Source organism: Anopheles darlingi, chromosome 3 (assembly GCF_943734745.1).
Source record: "Anopheles darlingi chromosome 3, idAnoDarlMG_H_01, whole genome shotgun sequence".
Classification (NCBI taxonomy): Eukaryota; Metazoa; Arthropoda; class Insecta; order Diptera; family Culicidae; genus Anopheles; species Anopheles darlingi.
The window spans coordinates 43,598,439-43,625,152 of record NC_064875.1 but is presented as its reverse complement, the minus strand read 5'-3'; the positions used below and the strand labels follow the sequence as shown (position 1 = coordinate 43,625,152).

The window sequence follows — 26,714 nt, the reverse complement described above, 5'->3', positions numbered from 1 at the left end:
TGAAACAGTATTTAACAGCTGTCTTCCCCATGGCTCGTGGACGTAAATCATAAATATGGCAAGACGTTCGACATTTGGTCTTCCGTTTGATTCGCAACCATCTCTCAGCTGTATCTCTTCGTATCCGTGGTTGCCTCTCGAGTCTGTCGAATCTGGATTGGGTGGATCGAAGAAGATTGATGGCGTTTTGACGGTATTGTGTTTTCACCAAAAGCCGGAGTTCGAATCGCTGTTTGACTGAGGAACGCGTTGTTTACCCACGCATACAATTGAGCATCGTCGTCTCCACCACCAGATTGTCATCGAGAAGAAGAGAAGAACGGAAAAACAGATAAACAAAAGAGGAAACCTATGGTGGGATCCGAATCAGTGAGTTGTGGGCGATCTTTCTCTGTAATGTTTCACATGTTCTCCTTGTGGCCATCCTGAAGGTCTTGAAGATGGTGACCACCTAAGCACCACTCAACTATGGGAAGCGACGGGCTTAAACGGTGTGAATGGGGAAGGAGAAGGTATAAACACCGTAAATCTGGGGCAACCGAGCGAGAAATAGTTCTACATACTAGTAGCGAGAACATGAAACCATGATCCCGGTTTTGCATATTCAACTCGATGCTCGCGAGGATTGGTTCGAACCAGATAACGGAAGTGATACGTTCCTACAATCAGGGCTCGCTAACGAAAGAGAGAGAAATAATGTACGGAACGCAAAGTGCTGATATCGGTTTCACATTCGAACATGAGGGGCTTACATTAATTACCATACTCATTGATGGCGCTACTGCCACTATCGTATAAATGCTGGATGGTAAATTTGTATGCCAAATTGTTGATAAGATTTGCATTCAATTACCCCTGCTGAGCACCAAAGTTTGTTCTAAAATGCAGCAGAGTAGGGATTATGTTGTAGGAATTGAAATGAAATTGATTTCAGTTAACAAGCATAACCGTCTCCAACTTCAACTGTAATTTGATTATTCACAAGAGCAAGGTTTCTTGTTCGCCAAAAAATCGGGATTAGAGAAATCCATTAGGATGCATTAAACCGAATCTTGCTCACAACGGAATCGATTTCCGTTGTAAGACCACGCTTAATGGCTCTGGCTCAATAATTAACAGTCTATTTTTGTTAATTAACGACATCCCAAGTACTTCAATCCAGACCTAATCTGGCCAACTAACATCCGCCATTCGATATGAATGTCTATGCGAGGTTGGGAAGGATAAAGAAGCACGAAACGTACCGCGACTCGGACATATTATTAAAAATCGTTTTTCGGATCCGGACTATGGTGGGTGTGACGAGGGAAACATTATACAAATCAAATTCATGGCATCATCCGCATCCCATACCTATGCCAGACGCGCGTCTTGTGTGCGTGTAACCGTATCAAATAGAGCAAGACAGGAAATTGCGGCCATTAATCATTGTCATTAAATGCATTGTTCCTTGTGGGTGGGCTGCAGGAGTTATTTAAGCGCTGGGGAGATAAACAGATGAGAGGCTAATCCTGGATCAGGTTTAATTAGCAAGTGATCAGGATTTAAACCCAGACTAAATAAATAGTTTTAATGGTATATCACCATATAAGATGGCAAGGTGGAACCAACACCTTCAAATCATAAATTTGATTTAGCTTACAATAACCAATACCGCTAGCAATTGCATGACTTTGATCATATTTTATACTTACTTTATAAGGTTTAAATAATTCAAGACTTTATCTTTTCATCCTATCCCCATATCAAAACCAACTAAACGCTTATTATATATTTGAAAGAGGTAATTTATTCAACTTTTGATACCATACTTCGCAATCTTTCGCTCCCTCTTCATTCCAGTGTTTTGAGCTTGATTGATCACCACCCAACACTTCATTCAGGTCAATCAATAGTTCGCAAACTGTCTCCGTATTATGCTAGTGTGTAAAAGATAAATGATAATCTCGAAGCAGATGACCGCAAGGTGTGAGATTGATTGTCACAATTGCTACATTGCATGCCTTTGTGTGATAAGAAACACTTCGTCATCCAACGTGTTCCTGTTCAACTTCTGAACGGAAAAGAAAAGACGAAGAGCTTCGATTGATAAATGATTGTCTCCAATCTTAGTCTCCAATACCCTTAAAGACGCTTCGATTCTTTAGCTGGCATAATGAGAATAGCTTTTCAAATCTCGTCTCGCATGATCCAAAGCTTATGCTTGTCACAAGATTTCACGGAATATTGGATCAGCTTATGACAGCAGCAATTTAGATTAATCGTCGCCATTAGTGGAGTCTTTCCATGCTCTACTTACGTCGCAGCCACATCCAATTGTTCAAGCTGTCTGTGTAGCAGTACAGCTGTGTTTATGTTCATGTCTTAACATTTCTTCATGTCAATGTCTTAATTCCTAGCGCATAGTTAGCGCTTGGCTCGCGCTTTGAGATAACAATTTGAGATGTGAGATATCAAAGCTAGATAATACCAAATAATAAGCCAAACTGTTTTGAATCGACACGCACATATCATTCTCGGGGCAATTCGTTAACCCCAGAAAGTCTTACAGTCGACACTGTACTGACAGCGACACGGACATGGATGTAACAATCCGTCTTTATCAAGTAATCTGTTGGCTTCTGACGATGGTTTCCTTGTCTCAACTCCTGGTCTAACTCATCGGCACAAGCTTTCGAGTACCGTCAGCGTAATGTCTTCCAGTTGGTTCCGGTTGAATGTTTCCTCATGGTGTGATTATTATGCAACATTATTCATGAAAGAATCTCAAAACCTGCGAAAACTCTACGAAGGTTCTTCCGTATCGCATATCCTATAACCGGCAATCGGTTCCAAAAATGGATGAAACCTTCCTGTCCTGGCATCCTCTTCAAGCTCAAGGACGAGATTATTAAATGACTTGCTCGACGGTTTCGGCATCGTCTCTCTTCTTCTACACGCCATGAAATCCTTTGTACACACCAATTGGCTCATCCAATCAATAACACCCTAAGCCAATTGATTATCCAGTCACTCTGAGAAGTCGCACGAACCAGGGTATAGAGGGTTGACCTATATTCGTACCACATCGAATCGACTATCGTAATGGTTGTCCGTACATGAGGATCGTAGCTATGTTTTAATCGTTTCTTCTTCTACGTTCCTTCTTATGTTGCTTATTTGCCATTGAGTGGTTCTTTAAACTTAAACTGATGAATATCGTAAATGCGTTGAAGCGAATGTTGCCATCCATACGGAGAACATGCACAAGGGAAGGAGAGACGAAGATAAATGATTCTGATAGATGTTAGCCGACCAACAAAATAAAGTACTTGAATCAGGGAAACACGGGTTGATATCAGATTGATAATAGGAAATCCGATTGATGAATTTGGTGTAATTGTGGTACATACCTTCATCTAACGATCCATTGTACTGATTCGAAGGTAGATTCGAGAACCTTTAAGGAAGATGTTTTTTTGCTTACTTTTTAGAACCATAGCTATGCGAAGAGGATGGAAAAATCTTTGATATGAACATATTCTTTCAAATCCAACATACTTCAAGAAAATTGAATATATTCATTCTGTTAGCAGTTCAGACGAAAGATAACAATGATGTAATTGAGCATTAGATATCACGATTTTTATTACAGATATTGTTGTTTATCACAGCACAGTTACAGTTTAGGGAATAACATTTAAAAACGTAATGTTAACAAAACTTGATCTTGCTCTGGCTTTTGCCTATCGTTTCTAAACTAGCACGACTTATTGCTAAAAGGTTTCGTAACAAAATGCTTTCAGAACTATTAAATTTATATTTTAAAACCTGTTATTCAAAATTTCCCAGATAATTTATGCAATAATTCATCGAGATCATTTGGTCTGGCTAGCGTTCTAGGAATCCTAAATCAATCGACCTTAACGACTCGGTTTGCCAGCCAAAAATTGTGAAAAAATGAAATCTCCCTTCCGTCCAGCAAGGGCCAAACATCTTGCAACAATGTTTACGAGAACATGATACACCACGAGCACAGGTGCCAGCGCGCGTATCATAAATCTTTGGTGTAACGTCTAGCCTCTCGCGTCTCACCTCGCACACTATTAACACCTCAGCGCCATAGACAGTTCATGGGAGCCTTCGCGCCAATAAATCAAAAAAGCGAGCCAGCTCTATTTTGCATTAGCAGTACTAAGCTTCACTGCTGCAATGAATGTTCGGTATCCACGAGGTAGTCAATACGCATACAAAGCATAAAACAACAAAATAAATGCCTGATAAATCAACCAGAAACGGAACGCGATTTTGATCGTCAGAAGCGTGTTAGTCGACAACTGGCCACACCAGTTCTGTTCAGCAAAACTGTGTTAAACCCATTCACAGCTTCAGTTCGACCACCTCGGGGGCTCCAACAATCCTTCTTTCCAACAAATGGTGAACCAACAATCCTCGTTGGCTCGCTGACAAATGACGCCGGTCGGTCATTTGGAAGTCCTTTATTTTGCACCATTTTTGATGATGGCAAACGGGCATCACTCGAGGCCGTCTGACTGCAATCCACTTATCGGACACTCAGCTCAGCATTCGGGGACAAAGGGTGCGAACACAAGGAACTGGTAAGGAGTTGTTTGTCCGAAATGAAAGAATGAAAAGCGAAAGCGGCTCGCAGACAAATGGCATGTCATTTGGTGCGAAAGTGTTGCCTCCTGCTGGCCAGACATTCCATGCCATTGGCATATGCATTTGTCTTCGAGGCCATTGGCACCGTCGAGGTCAAGCAGAAGTAATCGCTCACCCTACCTCCATTACTCATTCATGCGGCCATCGTTTGTCGTATCGGATGTCCATCGTAAATGGGAAAGGGTATGTGTCTTTGTTTGCGTCTGTATAGCCTTGCCGTTATGGCAATGTTTCCGTTTCCGGCTTACCCAGCTCGAGGTAACAATTGAAAAAGAAGGACTTGTCGAGAACGGCGCTGAGCAGACCAAGGATGCCCTGGGGGAACTCAGTGATGAGGAAGAGGAGCAGTACAGCGAGCAGCATGCGCGTCGTGCGATCGGTTTGTTTCTCTTTGTCGCTCTGTTTGCTGCCTTTGGCCGCATCGACTACGCGACCATCCACGATCTGTTTCATGCCGGTGGCCGTCCCTGTCAGTTGGCTACGTCTCTGTTTCGCCTCCAGCAGTGCGCCAATCAGGCGTAGACTGAGAATGGTGAGTGCAATGCAGGGTATCAGCTTGAACACGACGCTGTAGATCCAGAAGTTGACGTTCAGAAGAGTCGGATTGTCGCGTACGAGCTGTGACGTGCCAAGGCGGAACAGGGTAACATTGCGGCCAGTATCGTTGGTGTTGCTCAACAGCAGATTGCCATCGCTACCGAGCAGTTCTACGTTTGATTGGATGCTGAAGGAGAGGTAGATCGGTATCGCGAGGAACGGACAGACGACGTACGAGCTGAAGATGGCGGCCAATGTCTTGGACATGTCACACCACTGACGGTTCCGTTGTGGATAAGCGACGGCAATGTAGCGCCAGATGGCCAGCGTGACCGTCAACCAGATCGAGATCGTGTGGCAGATCTGTGCGAAGATCGAATGGAACATGATGTACCATGCCCAGCCATAGGTGAGGCGTTGCTCACGAGACAGACGCAGGTACGGCACCGAGTTGACCGCATATGGCATGTAGTCGAGCATGACGAGCAGATCGGCGATGGCCAGTCCGGTCAGGATCGCGTTGGTCGGTGAGCGCATCTCACGCCGTGTCAATACCACGATATTGAGCGTATTGGCGATGCTGTCGAAGATGCACACCAACAGGCACACCATCCCGTGCACCTTGGCATAACTATAAACGAGAGGAAGAGAGAGAGACAGAGAGAATTAAAGAGTGAATAGGCGAATGAAGAGAAGGCAATTAGTTTAATGAGAATGCATGTGGCATGACACTTGTTTACATAATAACCCGTACTTCGAATTGCGCGAGCTTTCGCATTCCATTTACGTCAATATTGACCATTGTGTTGTATGTGACGGAAACCGAAACACCCATTCGATGCCCTGTCACTTTAGTTCGATGATTTACGTTAACTGGTTCCCGACTTCAATTCTCCGTTTGGCAAAGAAACGAACACAGAAACGATTAAATACAAAAGGCAAATATTATCAACATCAAATCGTTTCGCTCCTCGTCCGTTGCTACTGCTTCTCCTTCTCAAGGCTCAAGCTGCCACTCTGTTGCCGCTTTCGAGGATCCGCGAGCTCGTGGGCGCCATCATCGTTATCGCAAGCACTCAATGCAAATGCCTAACATCGGCGCCGGTTGCTGTTACTTCGTTATTTAATAAGAAATAACTTTGGACACCGTGGGCGGCTGAGTCGGCTACATTTGCAATCGTTTGATGTTGAGCTTCAGGATGGAGCTTTTTGTAATATGATAAGTTTTGATGGAGAATGCTTTATATCGCTGAACAATAACGCTGCATCTGTTGTATTTAGACATTAGGGACAGACAAAGCAGAGCGATATGCATCATCAGTAAATCCAACGATGCTATACTATTTACGAAGAAATGAGGTGCCAGAGTGTGAGGAGTATTGAAATAACATAAATATAGTGGACGCACGCTCACCATGGAAAATGGACTATTGTTATGACAAGTGTATGAAGCGCGTTTGTAGTGTCGGCGCGAATTTGCTGCCTGGATGGATTTGATTATCCATCGAAACGGTCACTAGTAAACCGAAACAAATATAACTTATTGCTCATGTGTTATTGCTCAGTGTGAGTGTATGTGCAAGGTGGAAAGTATCGCTCCATTACATATTGCGCAGCTCTCTCGACCGATTCGTGATGTTCAATGAAGCGTTTTCGGGATTTAATTTGCGTATCATTGTTTTTTACTCAATGTGTCTTCGCAAAAATGTAGCGCCATTGTGAGTGGGCGCTTTGAAATGAGTCCGGCGAGAGTGAATTGTAACATTAAAGAGCAGAGAGACTCTTGTTGGGGCTCCCCCTCAAGGTCGGTATCGCAATCAATATCATCGAGCGTGAAATTAGTTGCCTATTATGTCACATTTCGTTTCGTTTCGGTCTACACATTGAGAGTGCGCGCGTAAGCACATCATTCACAGTCATTAACGCTTGGTTTCACCTTCTTTTGAAGCTATTAGAACGAATGTTACTAACAGATGGAGGCGCATGGTAGTTCACATTTTCAACATTTTCTTTGTTTCCTCGTTGGCTGCTGGTTGCACATTTTGATTCTCATTTCAGTTGAAATGTACTTTTTATGAGCTGTTATGACTTGATTCATATATTATTTGAAAGCGTTTGTAACGTGGAAAGTACAAATGGATTGTTTCATAATGATTTTAATGACACATCATGCTGATAAGGCGCTGTATACTGGTCGTATCGCTCCTCCTCCTTATTGTTTGTATTACCTTGTGTTTCTCGTTATCAAGGCATTTGTTTTTTGTGTTTTCACGTTATTTATTGTTCACTGCGTGATGCCATAACATATACCAATTGTAGTGTGTATCATATACTAATTACGGATAGTGAAATGACCACGCAATGACGGAAGTGAAAATGCAGTTAATGAAGGCCACAAATTACCTAGAAGACATGGAAAAAATGTGACGATTACTCGGCTAAACCCCTAAACCGATTATCTGTTTAGGATTACCATCTGCTTTTTCAGCTACTGATTCCGATCCATTAGCGTTGTTCGTTCAGGTTGCGTTTTCGTTGCTAATGTTTCGTGGTATGGATGGATACGATCTACGGGATCCACCCTTATCGTAGCTTCTTATTTTCGCTCATCTTACGTTTCTTTTTTTTTTATTCTGGGTCATATTGAATGAAAAAGTATCTCGCTACCGGTCGGTTGGGTGTTCAGAATTGGCTGTTAATAGAAACAAATGGTCCCCATCGTGGCCACCTTTTCTCTCATTACTAACCATGGCGCTAATGGTGTGTGTGTCGTGGCATCAGAAAGATGGTTTGATTTATGTCGAGAGGCCGAGGTCTCGGGGAGTCGACTTACCTGGTGTGGAAGTCATCCAATGCCTTGCCACAGTAGAGCAGATGTGCTGTGGCCGTCGCCGTCGTCATATTGCAGGTAACACCGATCGTGCTGCCATCGAGGGGTGGCCCTTCGGTGACATTTATTACAAATTCTCCCAATTCCGTGGAGCTCATTGTTGCTCGCTTTGATTAATCCCTCGCTGTTGCTCGCTGGCAGCCAATTTCGTCCAATCCACATACATTGGTGCTCACAACTCACGGTGCTCACGATCAAACCACGACACTCGCCATCAAACACTGTTTCTTTTGCTTCTCATGCTGCTTTCGTTGCTTTCGTTGGTTCCTGTTGAAGTTGAGGGAATATTTTTATCACAAAATGGATACTACTGGACACGGAATGGGAACTAAACCACACGAGGAAAAGTTTCGTTGGATTTTCTTTTTTCCAAAATCGTTCGCTTGATTACACACAAATACACACACACATGCGCACGAACGTTAGCCCTCGTGTACCAAAGAAGATTGGTTCCGGTCAGCGACTATCGAGTGGCTCGGAAGGCTTTTTTCCGGGCGCGAGACGTGACCAGAGAACAAGCTTCCTCTTCACACTTTCACATTCACCGTTTCGCTAATCCCTTTCGCTCGCTGGTTGATAGTCTCTGGAACAAGCTCTTCCGGTTCACGGTTTCGATTTAGAGTTCATGCACGAATGGGCGAGTGTTGCCGCCATTTCGCGCTTCTCCTTCGTCTAAATCCTTCGATTGCTAGTACACAGCGTATATTTGAAAGTATAAGGTTTGTATGAATTCGTAGCGATTGACAGCAAACGACACCGAAAAGAATGTGAATCTGAAGATTAATAATTGTTTGTTTCTCATCACCATAAATCATCGTTCGATTATAAGCGACAAGGAAGACAAGGTATTAGAACTCGTAGGAACCATTGCATAAACCGACTAGGCTGTTTAAGCATTCATTTCATAGATTTTAGTTGAACATTGTTAAAAAGAGCATTAAAAATTAAGGAGCATTTCACATAGGATCAGTTCCGTTTATGTGAACAAATTGAAAATCGCACAGTTGCTCGCAAAATACGACGTTTCTTTGCTGCGAATAAAATAAAATAACAGCTTCATATATTACACAGTGCTGCACCACTACAAATTACAATTGCATTGTGATTAACCTTTCGATCAAAATAAACTCTCAAAAATCATTTAAAAATGCCTCGAATTAATGCATTCAAATAATCCGATGTGCGCCGTCATCCGGAATGGCATTTCCGGATGGTGGTAGATGCATGCACATCCTGTTTGTGTGCGCAAAGGGGATCAGGGCATAAACAGGATTTTATTTATTACGCTGTCGGCAAAAAGGGCGAAATCGAAACTAAACAATATGATCGTTATGCAGGACGCTGATGCGAGATGAGTCAGATGAGTTAGACGCATGAAGCAGATTCGATTTCCTTCCGCGATGCTACCTCTGCCTGTTCTGCGCCACCGTGAAATGTATTTAGTCCGTCGCTTCGGCGAGCAACGAAAGGAAAGGAAACGTAAATCAATTTCGTATCAGCATCGACATCGACGACGACGTCGGAACAGGATGTTATTGGAGGAAATGGGGAGAATGCGAAAGTTTGTTTATCGTCGTCGTCGTAGGCCGCTGTACTTTCCAAAAGAGCTGACGAAGAAACTCAGAAGGACCGTTCTCTTGGATGGATTATGTTCTTTTAGGCCAGCGAAATCCGAGGGCCGCCATGCGCTATCGCGATGTCAGCGGTGAGTGATGGAGATTTAACTCTCTGGTCGTGTGATTATCTTAGAATCCATCTTTATGGGCCTGGTTGATGGTAAATCGATTTTAATACTTAACAAGCTGTCTATCGTTGGTGACGGAATGGTGGAACCTTTTCGGCGACTCGATTGCATATTTCGCGAGTCAAAATTAAATTGTGTTGTTATGTGTACACTCATAATGAGGCCCGCCATATGCCGGCAGAAATGTGGATGAAATGGAATATTAGAAGCTTGAAAGCAGCTCTCGTCTAGGCGCTTGTTCGGTGTCTGCTCCACTTAGAGCTTTTCCAGTGGCCCCCGGCTAATCGGCTTGCAGAAGTTGACCAACCAAGCACCAAAAGCATCATCAGCAACATCATTAACAGAGCGCGAGAAGGCGTTACGATGCGATGGATGCGATGGAACACCAACGGCGTAGCACAAGTTTTATATTAAATTATTTCCAATTAACCGGCTACCAACAGACACCGCAACTGTTTTAGGCAATAGAATGAAGAGTACAGACACCGAAAAGAAGGGGAAAATTGATGAACTCATGTTATGACTGTCTGCGAATATATCAGCTGCGAACTCGACGAACGCTTCTTTTCGTCACGATCCAGACGACAGAACAGTAACGGCGGTTCGTTCATCCAGAAGATACGAATGAAACAGAAATCAATCAACTGCGAACAGGCCAGTAGGAATCGCTCGCTTCTTCTCCGCCTCATACCCTCTGTAAACGATGAAATGCGTCGTGGTGAAGGTGAGTTTATCGCTTCGCATCATAACGACGAGACGACGGGCGAGAACAGCGTTCACCAGTGCCGTCTACCAGTCATCATTAGAGCCAGAATTGTCCAACCAACCTTCAAATGCTTATCAGCAATCAATGGTCGCTGATTCATACCACGAATTGTCGGAAGGTATGGAAATTCGGTTTTAAACGAAACTGTTGGTTACTTATGTCTCCTGTCTCTAATTGAGGCTCGCGTTGCTGCTTCATTAGGTGTCAAGGTCACAGGCGTAATGTCCAAGCATCTGGCCTAAAGAGCAGCATTTTAGACAGAATTTACATCAAATTATCGGTCCATCTCCATTCCACTATTTCTCTTTCTCCTCATTTCATTCACACTCGTATCTTTGCACCATAAATGCTGATCTGGTAGGTCTTTGATGTGAAGCATCTCTTATAGGGTGTTGAGTTGGGAGCTTAGTTCGTTTCGCAATTCTCTTTTGGAACACCAGGACCTTCAGGAAGTGTCAGCGTGGATAGATTAATTGCATTGGTACCCATCGTTACACTTGATGCGATTTTTTGATAAAGGCGTCTCAAGATTGAGTTGCAAGTTGATCAACTGTTCCGGCTGTTCATCACCTGGCACCGTTATTGTTAAACAAAATGAATTGCTTCTCGGTGGTTTTCATGAGCAATAGCAGCACATACAAATATTAGCCTGTTGCAATAAGCCCGTTTCATGGTGGCACGATGGCCATCACATGTTTGCACAGCACACCAACACACGATAAAACCGTCGTTCCAATGGTGCGGTGCCGCCAGATTCATGAGTTACGCTAGCGTGGAGTTGTAAACGAACATTCTTCCCACACTTTTCACAGCGTCAAAACCAGCAACCACATGAACTCAAGCATTCCAAGTATGTGTGTGTCTGTGTGTGTGCTTGGCATATTTGTGGTAAGAAGGTAACAAGCAAAGGAGCGTTCGTTTTCGCTTGAGCCACGACTCACTTGAGGCAAGCGTCACTACCCGATCACAGCGAAGCTTCTGCCCAGCTTTGACTTCAGCCTTGTCAGCAGCGTGCACGCGTTGGCGCATGGATTTTTGCATGAGCAATTTTGAAGAACTCTTTAAATGGATATTACGAAGGGTCTTCCGCTTGTCGATGTTGGTGGCACCGAATCCGGTACCTTAAGGCAAATCGTCAGAGTTTGTCTTGGTACATCATCATCATGCTGGCGAAAGATTCGCGGAAAACGGAGTACATCTTTCATGTTTCCCCTTCTTCTATTCGCAACCAAGTTATCCAATTTCGAGAGAAAGTCCTTCTTGCCCGTAGAAGACCAGTAGAATAAGCCTCCATGTGACGTGAACCGCAACATAAACTTTGAGCCACGATCATAAGGGTCAGCGCCACGGAACGCCACGGAGTCGTGTAGCAATAAACATAAAGTGAAAACATTCGTTAAGACCATTACTCCGAATCATCCTCGTTCTAGGATGCCTTTCATTCCTCGCCATAACGACTCGCGTTGTTAATCAAAATCGTGGCCAATCCAACGTTAGCCGGTAAGACCACAACCTGGCTGGCCTTAGGTGGTCCGGCTGGTGGTTCTCTTATTTTAATTTCCGGTCCTTTGGTCTAGTTCCAAGTGGTCAACATCGTAGTAGAGTCTAGCAGAGCTGTCCATGGACGGTTGCCCCTGGTAACCTTCATAAGCTGAAAGCAACAAAGCCATCAGTCCATCTAGCCATCCGCATCGCGAACATGAAATGAAGTTCAACATCTCATGCCAGTCCGTGGTTCTCGTAATGGATTAATAGTGAGCAAGCGATGACTGACTGAACCCCGTCTGTTGGTTCGACAATCAACAACTGAATCATGCCCACGAGATTTGGTTATTCGGTTTTTGGGCACCAGTACATGTCCCTCTTGTTATCGCTCCGCGCGCGAAGCAAATGAATCCAAATTATCGCGGATTCTTATGCGCCTGGTGAACCATCGTCTGGTTGTATTCTTTGAAACCCGATGAGCAGCAATTTCGTGGCCATGTCCTTCCGTGCGTCCATCCCTCAGCGATGGATTATTGTTTTGAATGGAATTTCATAAAATTTACTTTTTTATGACTACCGCACCACCATTTTAGGGCTCCTGTATCCGTAGATTGAGACCAAAATGGTTAGAATGCGGTGGAATGAGAGGAATTCGTGGGGTTTTTATCTGGTTAAACTTTTGGAAACCAAGCAGCTTTTGACAGCGTCTACGCAAGCAGGGAATGTCTTTTAAGCGGTACTGATAGGAACTTATAAAGTAAAAGTAAAAATAGTACATTCTTGGTTTATGAATAGAAATGATCCCTTTTTGCGGTTAGAGAGAGTTGCTTTAGCTTTTGAATGCTGGTGAAACCGGGTTATAGATCTCTGAGTTATTCTGTTTTTTAATATAGATTAGGACGGGCATGTTGTATGTTTATCTTTGAGTTAGTGATGTATATATTTTTTAATAAAAATGTGCTGCTTTATATAGTGATGGTGCTAACGAAAACATATGAAATTATTTGTAGAATGTAGATATTGGTAGAAATGAAAGCTATGAGCACGATTATCATATTATTATAACAATATCTTGGTCAATGTTGTCTCACTGGACTTAGGAGCATCTGAATTGCAAACTAATATTGAAATAACTGAAGCGGTGCGTGTCAGGGCAACGTATTTGAAAATCATAAACACAGAACCAGGTGTAGCCTTCTAAACACCAATAGCATGTGATTTGTAGTCTGTTACGAGGAATTTTTAAATAGAAAAGATAAGAAAGGAAGAGTATTTAAGTTTTGCCGCATTTTCGGCTATACGGGTCACAATGATCCTTCATCTAATGCAGGATTCTCCGAAGTCTTCGTGGGTCGTCACTACAACTTTCCATGAAGCCGCTACGCACACCGCTTTTAAGTGGATGTCTGTCATTCACATTAACAACGGTTCGATTACAACATCCTTGGCGGTCTACGGATGGTCCAAAGCAATACAGTGACCGAAATAGAGTTGATGTGGATTGATTGAAATAGGAATCGAAAGAATAAAATTACTCCAATCAACAAAAATGGTGTAGCCTCTCGCTCCAAATGTTTGCAGATTTGTATACTTGCACAAGGAGTTAAGCGATTCGTGGAACAAATGTAATATGAATCAGGAAGTTTCGAATATTGGAAGGTTTGGACGAGGCTCCCATATCAATCCACTCAAAATAAGAGGCTTTGGGACATTCCGTTGTACCATTTTGCAACCATTTTCAGTTGTTTGTTTTGCATTTACTATTAACTGCTTGTAAACACGAAGGCATGAAGCGAGCTTCTGAGAGGACAATGCGATGATGATGGTGTTTATTCAGTGCATCGAGCGAGAGAGAGAGTTGGTCAGAGATTCTCGAGTCCAAACACGTCGACTTCAAGAATAAATAGATGTTGTTTATGTGCGTCTTCTGTTTCCACCAAACGGTAGGTTGACGGTAGCTTGTACGCCTCACCAATGAGTGGTAAGTGGATTTGTATCCGCATGTGAAACATTCTATGTGGCTAATTCGATGGCTTGATATTTCCCTACACACGTAACTACAACAATAATCATCATTATAGAACTTAACATGTTCTTGGAATTTGAAAGAAACTGTATGAAAAAAATCTTAGCATACAGAACGATAAGGGTCTAGATAGATCGAGCAGGGACTGCTTTCGACAAAATGGTCAAAGTGAAGATAAATCAAAGAACCGAGAATTGAAGAATCTAGTGAACAGGAAATGAAGATAACTTTCCCTTATTTGAGACTAATACTCTTATCTACCAGCTTCGCCAACGTACGGAACGAATTGGATGCTTCCAGAAAGGTTAAGCGAGCACTAAAGAAGGATAAAACGTGTCCAGAAGGTGACCCATTGATCTATGACTCGATTGACCGTATGAAATGGCTAGCAGTAGGTTACTCTGCAAACCTCCTATTATGTAAATACATCGCCAGATCCCGAAAACTCCTTCCAGGCACATTAAGCATGACATTATGTGACATATTCTCGCCATGGAACGATAGATGGTCGGTAGATTTGATCTCTAAAAATGGTTGATTCATTCCATCCAGGACAGATTCGAGATTAAGTTTAGCCCTTTCATAATCCGAGGACATCCCATTTCCGCTCTTTCTCTTTTAAGAGATAGAATAGCACGGTAGCTTAAGGTACGAAGGGGATGTCCATACGTTCGACATTTTGATTTGCTATTGTCGTATCAATATCGCCTTCCAGGAGCTAACCTTCCATTCGTCAGGCATCGTTCAACTTGATTATGTTGACCCTCGTCGCTACCGAATATCGGAGGGTGCTGCGTGTTTGGCCACGATACGGTTTGATGCCCCGAACCTCATGATACTAATAGCATATATGTGTTTGTTATATTCGATGAGCTTCCAGCCCGTTGTATGTATGCTTCCTCGTTTCGCTTAAGCTGACGGCCATTAGGATTGGTCCCTGAACTCGTTCCCTCGTTGTCATCCGAGGCTATTGGCATGTCGAAACCGAATACAACAGATAACGTTGTGCAATACACGCCTGATGTCACCTGTGTGTTAATTACGTACGATAAAGTTTCCTTTCCACCATCTGCACTCCTCTTCCCTCAACACAACACTTCACCAACGACTGGAACTGCGGATAAGAGCACGGTTACAGCTGGGTTTGAAGCAAATGCGACACCACGCGACCATGGAGCGGCCCACGGTTTTACGAAAATGCCCGTCACCGGAGAAACTGTTACCGGATTTTCCGGCCACTTGTGCGAGAACAATGCTCCATCCTACGCCGGTGCTACGAGATGTGAGATAAGGCGGGCGTCAGGTTGGAGCAAGTTAAACTCAAAACGTGATGCAGACAATTTGTTTCTACGCAATAGCAACCTCACCACATGGTGGTTGGCGTCTTCAGTGCGAAGTATTTTTAGTTTTCCGACGAGAGCGGAGACCACCCTTGGGGAGGTAGAAGAGTTGGAAAGCGTGCGTGGCGTTCCAAAATGTCCATAAACCAAGGGGTTGGTCGCTCATTTGCTTAGCAGCATCGCTTGCGGTTGCTTTTTGCGGCTGGTAGCCCACAGCAGGGTTTCGTTTTGCGTTGAGCAAAAGTTCCCGAACACACACACGCACACATACACTCACTTGTGCACCCAGGGGTTACGGTTTGCCTTTTGAATGTCCGGGAGTCCAGCAGAGTGTGCCTGGAATGCCAGTCTTTCGCGGATCATAACCATCACGCGTAGCTACCTCAACCCACAACACGGCTTCTCTCTCTCACGCTCTCATCATCATTCAGTCTCGGCATGTTCGACATGTAAACTCATCATTTATCTCGCCATTAAGGCTTCAGTCGAGGTCGAGGCCAACCAGGACGAGGCCAGGTCAGAGCAGACATGTTTAAATGCAAACACTCTCGTGCTCAATCGCACTGGGCTCACCACGAGACCACAGAGCAGGGTAAGTGTCACGCTTTTTCCTCCAGTACCTCTGCACCAGTTCCTTATGTTCCTCTTGGATTCATTTTTCCTTTCTTTTTTACGTTGAAAAGTGCAGGCCAGTCTTCCTGGTAGGCTGGTCTGCATGCTAGCAAGCAAGTGGCCACACACTGACACAAGGAGTCAGTGATGATGATTCGACGACGAAGCCGACGACGACGACGACGACGACGACAAGCAGAAGTAGAACTCAGGCACACATCGTCATGAAGCGGAGTGAGTACTTCATTTTTCTCGTTCACCAACCCATCCATCTTTAATGAACGCTATTGTTCTGTTTTAGCATAATGTTTCGTCGCTGCCACCATTGCCACCGTCTTTTAGCCCCCAATACTGTTGGTGCTGATGCAGTAGACCCTGGTAGGTATCTCCGCATTTCTTTCTCTTAATGAAAACTTCTAGCCCAGCGGCCAGTCTCATTGGCGAAGGGCGGATCGACTCACGTCCTCACGTGTTGGTATGCAGAATGGATGGAGAATATTGGAGAGTCCAAAAAGAGGAGACGCGAGGAACACATGGATAGGAAAAAGATAAACACGTCCGATACGGATGGCATGCCACCTTCTCCTGGACCCGATTGGCCACGAACATGGTGCACCAGAGCTATGCTGGCCACCGGCACTATTCATCCAACATTGGAGTTCCATTGGGGGTGCGGATCGCAGAACTTTTTATCCCGTTGCACACGGTAAATATGCTCCATTTATGGTGCACAGAGAGGGAGAGAGAAGCTGTGAAGTGGAAGCGAGGAACGAGTGCTACACCGTTGGTCCGTTGGCGATCTCGTGGAATCCGTGGAATACGCGTGCAGACCAGGATTCAAATCAAATTTGCTGTTAGTCCCAATGGAACCATTGGTTGTACCTCGGTGTTAAAAGAAGCTTTTGCGTTGGATTTAGAGAGGTAATAGGACGATGGATGGCCACATTACAACCATCCGGTGGTCGTTGGATCGTAACTGCGTTGCGTCGTCGTAAAGTACTTCAGAAGGTGCCAGAAATTCCAATTAATACCTCGCGACCGGACGCGGGTCTTGGTGTTAATTAATTTGTTCGCCATTAAAATTGTCCTTCCAGAGCACGCGAGAAAGAACCGAGATGATAGCAACAAGTTTCTCGGGTTCCTTCGACCAACACCTTCGAGTGGAAGGAACCGCGAAACCGCGAAACCACGTAACAACCGCATGGCACTCTTTGATGGTGTCATAAAACGGAATCATGCTCACACTCACACACACCCACACACAAACGATTCCGTTGGTATGTCTTGATGATCATGACGATTAACTGCCGCGGCACTGATGGTACACCACGAGGACAAGGACCTGCACAACGACGAAAACGGTTGCTTTCCTGGGCACTTTCACTCGAATGGGCGGACGATTTTTCCAAAAATAGTTCTGGACCACACAGCCCACGGAACGGTAATGGCGGACAACACCAATAACTCATAAGCAATAATCACCGAGCCAGACCAAGCCACGGCCACGGCCGAGATCGTGGAGGATCGCGGTTTCGGAATTCAAAGAACGAAAGACAAACAAACACAACACTGCGTGTGGGGTGAGTGGTGGACGCGCGTGCCACTTCCTAACCTGCTTCTCCTCTTAATGTGATTTACGCGCGCGAAAGGGATTTCGAAACACAATCAACGGCACCGAATCCTTGTTCAACTCCAAGAAGCATCACCAACAGTTCCGGACTGTGGCCCACGAGTAACTGAATCGGTGTTACTACGAACCACGCGGATTACCCCTCCATCGTACGACGTACGAGGGGCGCGTGCGTCGCCGAAGTGTGAATGTTGCTTCCGAACAAAGGTAGCATCGTTCGGATATTGGATCCTCGGTGACGGTTGCATCTTATGTTTCATCGCGTCGGCCACATCATGTCACAATGACCGTGGTCTGACTTCACCTTGCTTCCTAACACAGAACCATCCTTGAGGTCTGCAGTGCCGGCATTCCTCTTACATTGTTTATGTGCATCGAACGCAGTGGGATGACAGGTGGCGACTGGTGAAATGTTTACAAACCCACGAAGGAAACCCCATACCGAATATTGAACTCGCAACTCGTAGCGCGATAATGTTCCGGCTGCCGGCTTTGAATAGTCTCGAGAATGAATGCCAGGTCCGCGGAACGAATGTCTTGCAGAACGCACGAGAAGTCGAGATAGGAAATACATCATTGGAAATGGATGGCAGGCTGAGAATAAGGGTATGGCGCAGGCTTTTGTGTTTTTATTGAAATATCTCTCCCCCCGCCTGTCGTTCCGTTAGTGTGGTGTAAAGATGAAATGTTACGTGTTTGGAGTATCATTATCATGCCAGAGATGGCCAGAGAAGGTGTAAGGATCTAGCATCATCACCACATTTTCGCGGTACCGTAGTTGAAGAATCAAAATCAAGCCAGATGTGAAGCCAGATGTAAAAATCAATCCAAATCCACGATAAGTAGTGAGCATCTATCAGCTGACACCGGTGGTCTTCATTCCGGTTCTGGTCGGATCGTGATGCATATCACAACATAACTACACGCATCATGCTTGGTGTGACTTTTCGTGGTCGGCGATGAGGAGACTGGATGAAAAGGTGCATCAAACAGCTCAGATTGACGACGGTTGGGGGTCGATTGCTAATAGTGTGTATCGCTTTACCTTATTCCTTACGTCAGAACAGCCTTTTCTCATTTCCATAATCCACTTTGAAACATCGGCATCGATCAATCCAAAAGTTGCCTTTAAATACGATGGCATGGTAGAAGGACATGGAGACCCGCTAGCCAACTGCTACCCTTGAATAAAAGGGCAAATGGAGATTCTAATTGAGAACAGCAAGATTGTCTCCAGCTCTAACTGCAGAATGCTTCTTGTTATGTAATGTAAGTTATAAATATGTAAGTTATAAATATAACATTGCATTTTGGAAAATCAGCAATCTTTGAGCAAAAGAACTTAAGCATCACCATCACCTTATTGTTTCAGTGTGTAAAAATGATGCTATTTTTTATGAAGCACAATCAAGATAGGATTAATGAAAGTTTATCTTTACTTCATTTGACTTCAATTACTTGAAATTCACATTATGCTTAAATGAAACCTCAATGGTTTGATCAGTTATTTGCATTCCATAAATGGCAAAACTGATATTACCATGCGGATCGTTGACTAAGTCTAATAATAATTACAACGAACTTAGTAAACTACAAACTCAAAGGTAAACCAAATCTTTTAGTTTATGAGAAAGCTGACTAAAGGCCGGTCTCATATCGTGGCATTGATTTCATCATATAAGTTATACATTCAACTACACCATTAGGATTTGGGTTTCGGGATTAATTTAGACGGAAAGTGATCCATGGCGCACGAAGGAATCTGGCGCGCTTTTGTGGAGTATCTGTTTGTCGATTCGGGCAGCTTGCACAAACAGTCAGTGCAGAAATGAAAATAATGAACGGAACCATGTTTGTGACATTGAGATTCTCTTACATTAGCCAGATGAGATCGCGGTACAAACTATTTCCAGCTGAACCATCTCTGAGCCAAGTGCCTGATGGATTTGGATGAGGATTCTAAAAATAAGAAACCAATCTTCCATTGCTTGGAACGTGCAATGAGGAAATCTGAAGTAAATCTGATCATAATCTTCATCGCCAGAGTAGAGCGTTATCAGCAGGTGATCGTTAATCTTACATTGAAAGTAAATGTTACTCGGAAAAGGAATCACGTTCCACATTCATCGTTTTGGCCCGATAGTACCTCTCTTTGGAGTTCTGCGGAAATCATATTCCATGCGCAACCCACAGTAACTGATTTTCAATTCAACTCAACATTCTGCTGCTGCTGCTGCTGTTAAAATTAAACAAAATGTTTGGAATGTTACTTTCAGTTTCTTGATTTATGATTCTATGCGCGAGAAATATGCCACCAGAAATTGAATGTTTATCATTTATTCTTTCTCTCTTCCCTTAGGCACCAGCACATGGACAACGAGGACACTTTCTATGAATCTCATTAGCATAATCAATGCGCACGACAGCACGATGGTCACGGTTGACACTCTGGTCCCATCATGAAACAGTATTTAACAGCTGTCTTCCCTATGGCTCGTGGACGTAAATCATAAATATGACAAGACGTTCGACATTTGGTGTTCGGATTGATTCGCAACCATCTCTCAGCTGTATCTCTTTGTATCCGTGGTTGCCTCTCGAGTTTGTCGAATCTGGATTGAGTGGATCGAGGAAAATTGATGGCGTTTTGACGGTATTGTGTTTTCACCAAAAGCCGGAGTTCGAATCGCTGTTTGACTGAGGAACGAGTTGTTTACCCACGCATACAATTGAGCATCGTCGCCTCCACCACCAGATTCCCATCGAGAAGAAGAGAAGAAAGGAAAAACAGATAAACAAAAGAGGAAACCTATGGTGGGATCCGAATCAGTGAGTTGTGGGCGATCTTTCTCTGTAATGTTTCACGTGTTCTCCTTGTGGCCATCCTGAAGGTCTTGAAGATGGTGACCACCTAAGCACCACTCAACTATGGGAAGCGACGGGCTTAAACGATGTGAATGGGGAAGGAGAGGATATAAACACCGTAAATTTGGGGCAACCGAGCGAGAAATAGTTCTACTTACTAGAGTAGCGAGAACATGAAATCATGATCCCGGTTTTGCATATTCAACTCGATGCTCGCGAGGTTTGGTTCGAACCAGATGACGGAAGTGATACGTTCCTACAATCAGGGCTCGCGAAGGAAAGAGATGGAAATAATGTACGGAACGCAAAGTGCTGATATCGGTTTCACATTCGAACATGAGCGGATTACATTAATTACCGTACTCATTGATGGTGCTACTGCCACTATCGTATAAATGTTGGATGGTTAATTTGTATGTTGAATTGTTGATGAGATTTGCATTCAATTACTCCTGTTGAGCACCAAAGTTTGTTTAAAAATGTAGCAGAGTAGGGATTATGTTTTAGGAATTGAAATTAAATTGATTTCGCTTAAAAAGGATAACCGTATCCAATATCTCTAACTTTAATTGTAATTTGATTATTCACAAGAGCAAGAGGTTTCTTGTTCGACAAAAAATCGGGATTAGAGAAATCCATTAGGATGTATTAAACCGAATCTTGCTCACAACGCAATCGATTTCCGTTGTAAGACCACGCTTAATGGCTCTGGCTCAGTAATTAACGGTTTATTTTTGTTTATTTTGAATTAACGACATCCCAAGTACTTAAATCCAGACCTAATCTGGCCAACTAACATCCGCCATTTTCCATTCCTCTCGCGCACAGCGATGTTATTATTTTTGCTAGTAAAGCGATTGGACTGTGGCACGAGAATTGTTATTGATTGAATCTACTCGATTTGTTCGGATTCAATATGAATGTCTGGGTGAGGTTGGCAAGCATAAAGTAACACAAAACGTATCGCATCTCGAAGTTATTATTGTTAATCGCTTTTCGGATGGATGGGTTGGAGGTGAAGAGGGAAACATTATGGTGATCAAATTTATGGCATCATCCGCATCCCATATCTATGCCAGACGCACGTTTTGTGTGCGTCTGACCGTATCAATTAGAGCAAGATAGGAAATTGCGGCCATTAATCATTGTCATTAAATGTTGGGGAGGTAAACAGATGAGAGGATAATTCTAGATCAGGTGTAATTAGTAAGTGAATATTTTAAACCCCGACAAAATAAATATTTATTAATGGTATATCATCATATAAGATGGCTAGATTGAACCAATATCATAAATCAAAATTGAACCAATATCACCAAATCATAAATTTGATTTAGCTTACAATAACCCATACCGCTAGCAATGGCATGACTGTTGTCATATTTTTATACTTTCTTCATAAGGTTTAAACAATTCAAGATTTTATCTGTTCATACTATCCCCATACCAAAACCAATTAAACGCTTATTACATAATTGAAAGTGGTAAACTATTTTGCTTTTGATACCATATTTAACATTCTTTTGCTCCCTCTTCATTCGAGTATTTTGACCTTGACTGATCATCATCCAACACTTCATTCAGGTGTATCAATAACTCACAAATTATCTTCATATTATGCTGGTGTCTATATGATAAATGACAATCTCGAAGCAGATAACCGCAAGATGTGAGGTTGTTTATAACAATCGCTACATTGAATGCCTTTGTGTGATAAGAAACACTTCGTCATCCAACGTGTTCCTCCTTAACTTCTGCACGGAAAAGAAAAGACGAAGAGCTTCGATTGATAAATGATTGTTCGGAAAATGCCAGAGCATTCTAGCTTCTTCGTTCAGCCATATGGTACCTCACTAAGTCTTAGTCTCAGTTCATCTTTCAATGCCCTTGAAGACGCTTCGATTCTTTAGCTGGCATAATGAGAATAGCTTTTCAAATCTCGTCTCGCATGATCCAAAGCTTATGCTTGTCCCAAGATTTCACGGAATATTGGATCAGCTTATGACAGCAACAATTTAGATATGGTCTGCTTACGTCGCAGCCACATCCAATTGTTCAAGCTGTCTGTGTAGCAGTGCAGCTGTGTTTTTGTTCATGTCTTAACATGTCTTCATGTCTTAATTCTTAGCCGTAGCGAGCCAAGCGCTTTAACAACTTGAGATGTGAGATATCAAAGCTAGATAATACTAAATAATGAACGAAGCCGAACCGTTTTAAAACTACACGCACATGCCATTCTCGGGGCAGTTCGTTAACCCCAGAAAGTCTTGTTGTCGACACTGTACTGACAGCGACACGGACATGGATGTAACAATCCGTTTCAAGCAATCTGTTGGCTTCTGACGATAGTTCCCTTATCCCAACTCCTGGTCTAACTCTTCGATACATGCTTTCGAGTATCGTTAGCCTAATGTCCTCCAGACGGAACCGGTTGAATGCTTCCGCGAGGTCCGATTATCTAGCAACATTTCTCAATAAAAGCACGAATCCAAAAAGTGGCGAAAAGGTTTGCTCTACATATCCCATAACCGGTGATCGGTTCCAAAATTGTTGAAAATGTTCTGTCCTCACATCCTTTCTTAGCTCAAGGAGATTATTAAATGACTTTCTCGACGGCTTTGGCATCGTCTATCTTTTTCTCCTTGCCATGCCATGCATGTATACCCGTTGCATTTTCATTAAAAATATTGTTTCTTTTACAAAATATATGCAAAACTTGTTTTTTACACATAGTTTTTATATAGCTTTTATCAAATCTTCGCGATGCATTATCACATCACCAACAACGCATTTCGCATGACGAATTCACGATTCCATAGAAATGGAATCAACTGTTACGCTTATCAACAACGTATACGCACAATTTGATAAGATAGCATTGGCTTTTAAGTTGGAAGTTAAATGCTTCTGCCTTTCTCTCGCTGTGGTACAGTCAAGAGAAATTGATTGGAAGTTGTGGATGAAAACAGATTCGTTTGGTATTTTAGAAGGTATTGTTCATTTTGAGGTGACTTGGTATTGATTCATTGTCATATGAAATGTATGTGTAGGTTTATTCGAGTGATACTGGTTGATTTCAATTAAAAAGTGGTTCCTTACATCTTTACCCTTCAGCTTTTCAAAGGCAAATACTTTCATCAAGATGAAAACGCACGACTTATCATTGCACAAGTATAGGAAGCATTTTCCTACGCATTTGAATATGCGATGGTGCACGAAAACATTTGAGTCCTCGTATATTAATCTGACATATCAGCTGATTGCAGTTAGCTTGATAACAGATCCGTTTCGGCGTTTTGAGGGTTCTCTAAACCTATGTATTTGGATGTCGTGAGGGAGCAGCTCTCGATTGGACGTCGTCTAGCATGCTGAACTTGCGGGCGAAGTTCATTCCCAAAACACAAATACACAGAAAAAGCCTCTGTTAAAAATGAAAAAGTGTAGAACGTAATGTCGATTGTGGATAATCTTAATATGTGAATGAATAGTAGACTCACGTATATCATAAAATCACCATTAACACCCAGTGTTTTCAAGGGAAGATGATCCGTTTTAAACTGGATAGAATATTACGCCATGATTACGATAAAGACATAGAGAAAACAGGTATAATCAAGAAAATCCAAGATGGGAACCCGATTTTTATTCATCGGTCATTTGCACAATACTTGGCTGCATGTTGGATTGTCCAGCAACGCATAAACGGTATGAAAAGTGGTCGCTTATTCGATATGCTCTGGGATAGACATGACTTACGACTTCATGTGGATAAGATATTTGCAAAAAATTATCCTCTCCATCTTGCTATTATCAACAGGGATTTTGCAACAGTAAATTCATTACTATCAACCAAGCCAGATGACTTCTACAAGAAAGATGCTGGAGATAGAATTCCATTGCATCTATTGGTATGGTATGTAGATTTTGTTGAATGCTCCGATTTTTTACCGAAATCGGTCCAGCTGAAAATGTTACTTGTAAGAGATAAGTTGTTTGGATTGTCACCGTTTATTTGCTTGTTATGGAAATTCTTTTTAATGCTATATGAGGGAGCAGGAATCAATTGTGTCGTAAAAAGCTTTACTAACATGTAGAACTAGGTTGCATACATTGCTAGAGAAGCTGCACCATTGACATTCAGGGACTATCTTTTTGTAATGCTTCCGTCGTGTATCCATGGCGTTCAAGATCTTGTTAAAAAGTTTTTACTTCCAGAAATTCTCTTTCTGGTACCACCGTCCTTAGTTGTGATTGCAATTACCATTAATGATCATTGATTACTTTTTTTGTTCTTTTGGGTTCTTTGTTTATAAATCCGTTATTTTTTTATATTAAAAATTTATTTATTTTTTATGTTGTAGTTAAGATATCTGGCCGGGGGTCGTTATTATTTATTACATTATTTGGTTGTTGGTTAATATTATTGTTTATTGATATCTGGTTAATGGCCCGCAGACGGCCATGACACCTGAAAAAGATACGCATGATTTAGTTATAGAACGCGATACAGCAACATTAACACGATGACGAGGCAAACAGTAGTAACAGGTCAGACTCCACCCTTTGAGTCGGGAGGTTGAAGTCCAGGTCCTTGTAGAAGTAGTTATAGGGTAGTAATAGATATTAATTCGCGTTGAGTTGACTCGTAATGCAAAGTTCTGCAGCACAGAGTTCGAGTAATAATAAAAAAACTAATACTTTTTTATGTTCCCGTCGCATTCTCCTTCTCGAATGGCCCTCTCAAAGCCTTGATTTTAATCGTATTGAGAATTTGTGCGAAATTTTCGATAATAATTTCATTAAGAACGATGATACTATCAAAAACAATTATCTTGTGAGGCCATTCAACGAGGTTGATCCACAACACTTCTGAAATCGTGTAGACGGCTTATCAAACATCTATAATTTGAAATAAGCGAGGACCATATTGATTGTTAAGAATGTTTCATTGTAGGTGGGCTTTCACTTTTGTCACACCTGTGATCGGCAATCTCTCATTTAAACAATTATCAAAAAATTGTTATCGATCCAATGAAGTCTAAAGCTAGTGGAACTGATGTCAAACCTTCAAGACAAACATTAAACTTTTTGGCATTAATTGCGGTTTACGCTAGAGTTTACGCTCCATGTGGCACCGGCTAGTGCATCCAATTAATTTAATACTTCGATTAAAACCTTGTACGCTTCTTTTGCATTTAGGGGAGAAACTCAATCAACGATATTCTGCTTTGCTTTTGAAAATTATTAGCTAATAGCAGCAGCAACGCCAATTTCAAAATGATTTATGCCACAAAGAGTTAAACATTTGCCTTTAGATAAATTAAAGTTTATTGATAATATGATACACGACAGTGCGATAGGGATGAGGAGGTGCATATAGCAGCTCAACGCCCAGTCCTGGATAAAGCCCCAGAACGAGGGGGCATCTTAGTGATAACCAGTGCATGTATTCGACAACGTGACTAGTTCTGCACTGTAGTTACGATTGACATGAAGAACGCATTCAACATCGCCAGCTGGATGACCATCGTCCATGGCAGAGTTACACGGTATGAGGTTTCCCGATTATCTGTGCCACATCCTGGGTAGCTCCATCACCGCGTTATGCTGTACGATACCGAATCAGGTTCTCATGTGTGTGTTTTTGTAATTAAGACAACTCCCAAGAGTTTGGTGTTACCCGTATACTCAAGATCGGACGTATCATTGCTCGGATATCGTTTAGCAACAACAACACTTACCAAGGTAGCTGAAAATTGAATCAATCGGTCAATCGAAATAAAGAAGAAAGAATGATGCAACACCGTTCATTTGATTAGTTTGAAAAGGTTTTAATATTACTATCATGAAACTGTTCACAAACCCTACTACATATTTCCTCCATTCGGCGAAGACCTTTCTAACGCTCAACACTAGTACACTTTGGCAGAATCTACTTCTGCACGCTTCTATCAATTGCAGTTCCTGCTAGACTTCTTGGTTTGCAGTTGGTTTTATGGTGTTCGATATAAATAGTGGTTGCTCTACCTTGTTACTTAGTGAAACTATTACAAAAGTAAATAGTATATGTATATATATATATATTTACTGCAATCAGTACGGTTCCATGGTTTGAGTATGCGTATAAAGGAAACGTAAAAATAGTACTTATACATCC

General features: G+C 42.5%; 2 protein-coding genes across 7 annotated transcripts in view; both read right to left on the bottom strand.

Moving 5' to 3' along the window:
* The window catches only part of LOC125957791 (G-protein coupled receptor dmsr-1-like), a 64,103-nt gene extending 46,321 nt beyond the window's left edge, over positions 1-17,782 (bottom strand). For 2 of the 4 annotated variants that reach the window (XM_049690708.1, XM_049690710.1), the window contains exon 1: positions 17,675-17,782. Coding sequence is in view for 1 of the 4 variants with exons in the window: in XM_049690712.1 (XP_049546669.1) it covers positions 4,911-5,830; positions 8,033-8,187 (1,075 nt within the window). In the remaining 3 variants the exon portion in view is untranslated. Of the gene's footprint in view, positions 1-4,910; positions 5,831-8,032; positions 8,189-17,674 lie in introns of those variants that run through there. The other 2 variants (XM_049690712.1, XM_049690709.1) reach the window with 2 other exon arrangements.
* An 8,595-nt stretch (positions 17,783-26,377) lies between these two features.
* Positions 26,378-26,714, bottom strand: part of LOC125957526 (uncharacterized) — a 48,592-nt gene continuing 48,255 nt past the window's right edge. For all 3 annotated transcript variants that reach the window (XM_049690292.1, XM_049690293.1, XM_049690294.1), the window contains one exon: positions 26,378-26,714. This exon is cut by the window's right edge and continues 1,991 nt beyond it. The gene's annotated coding sequence lies outside the window, so the exon portion shown is untranslated.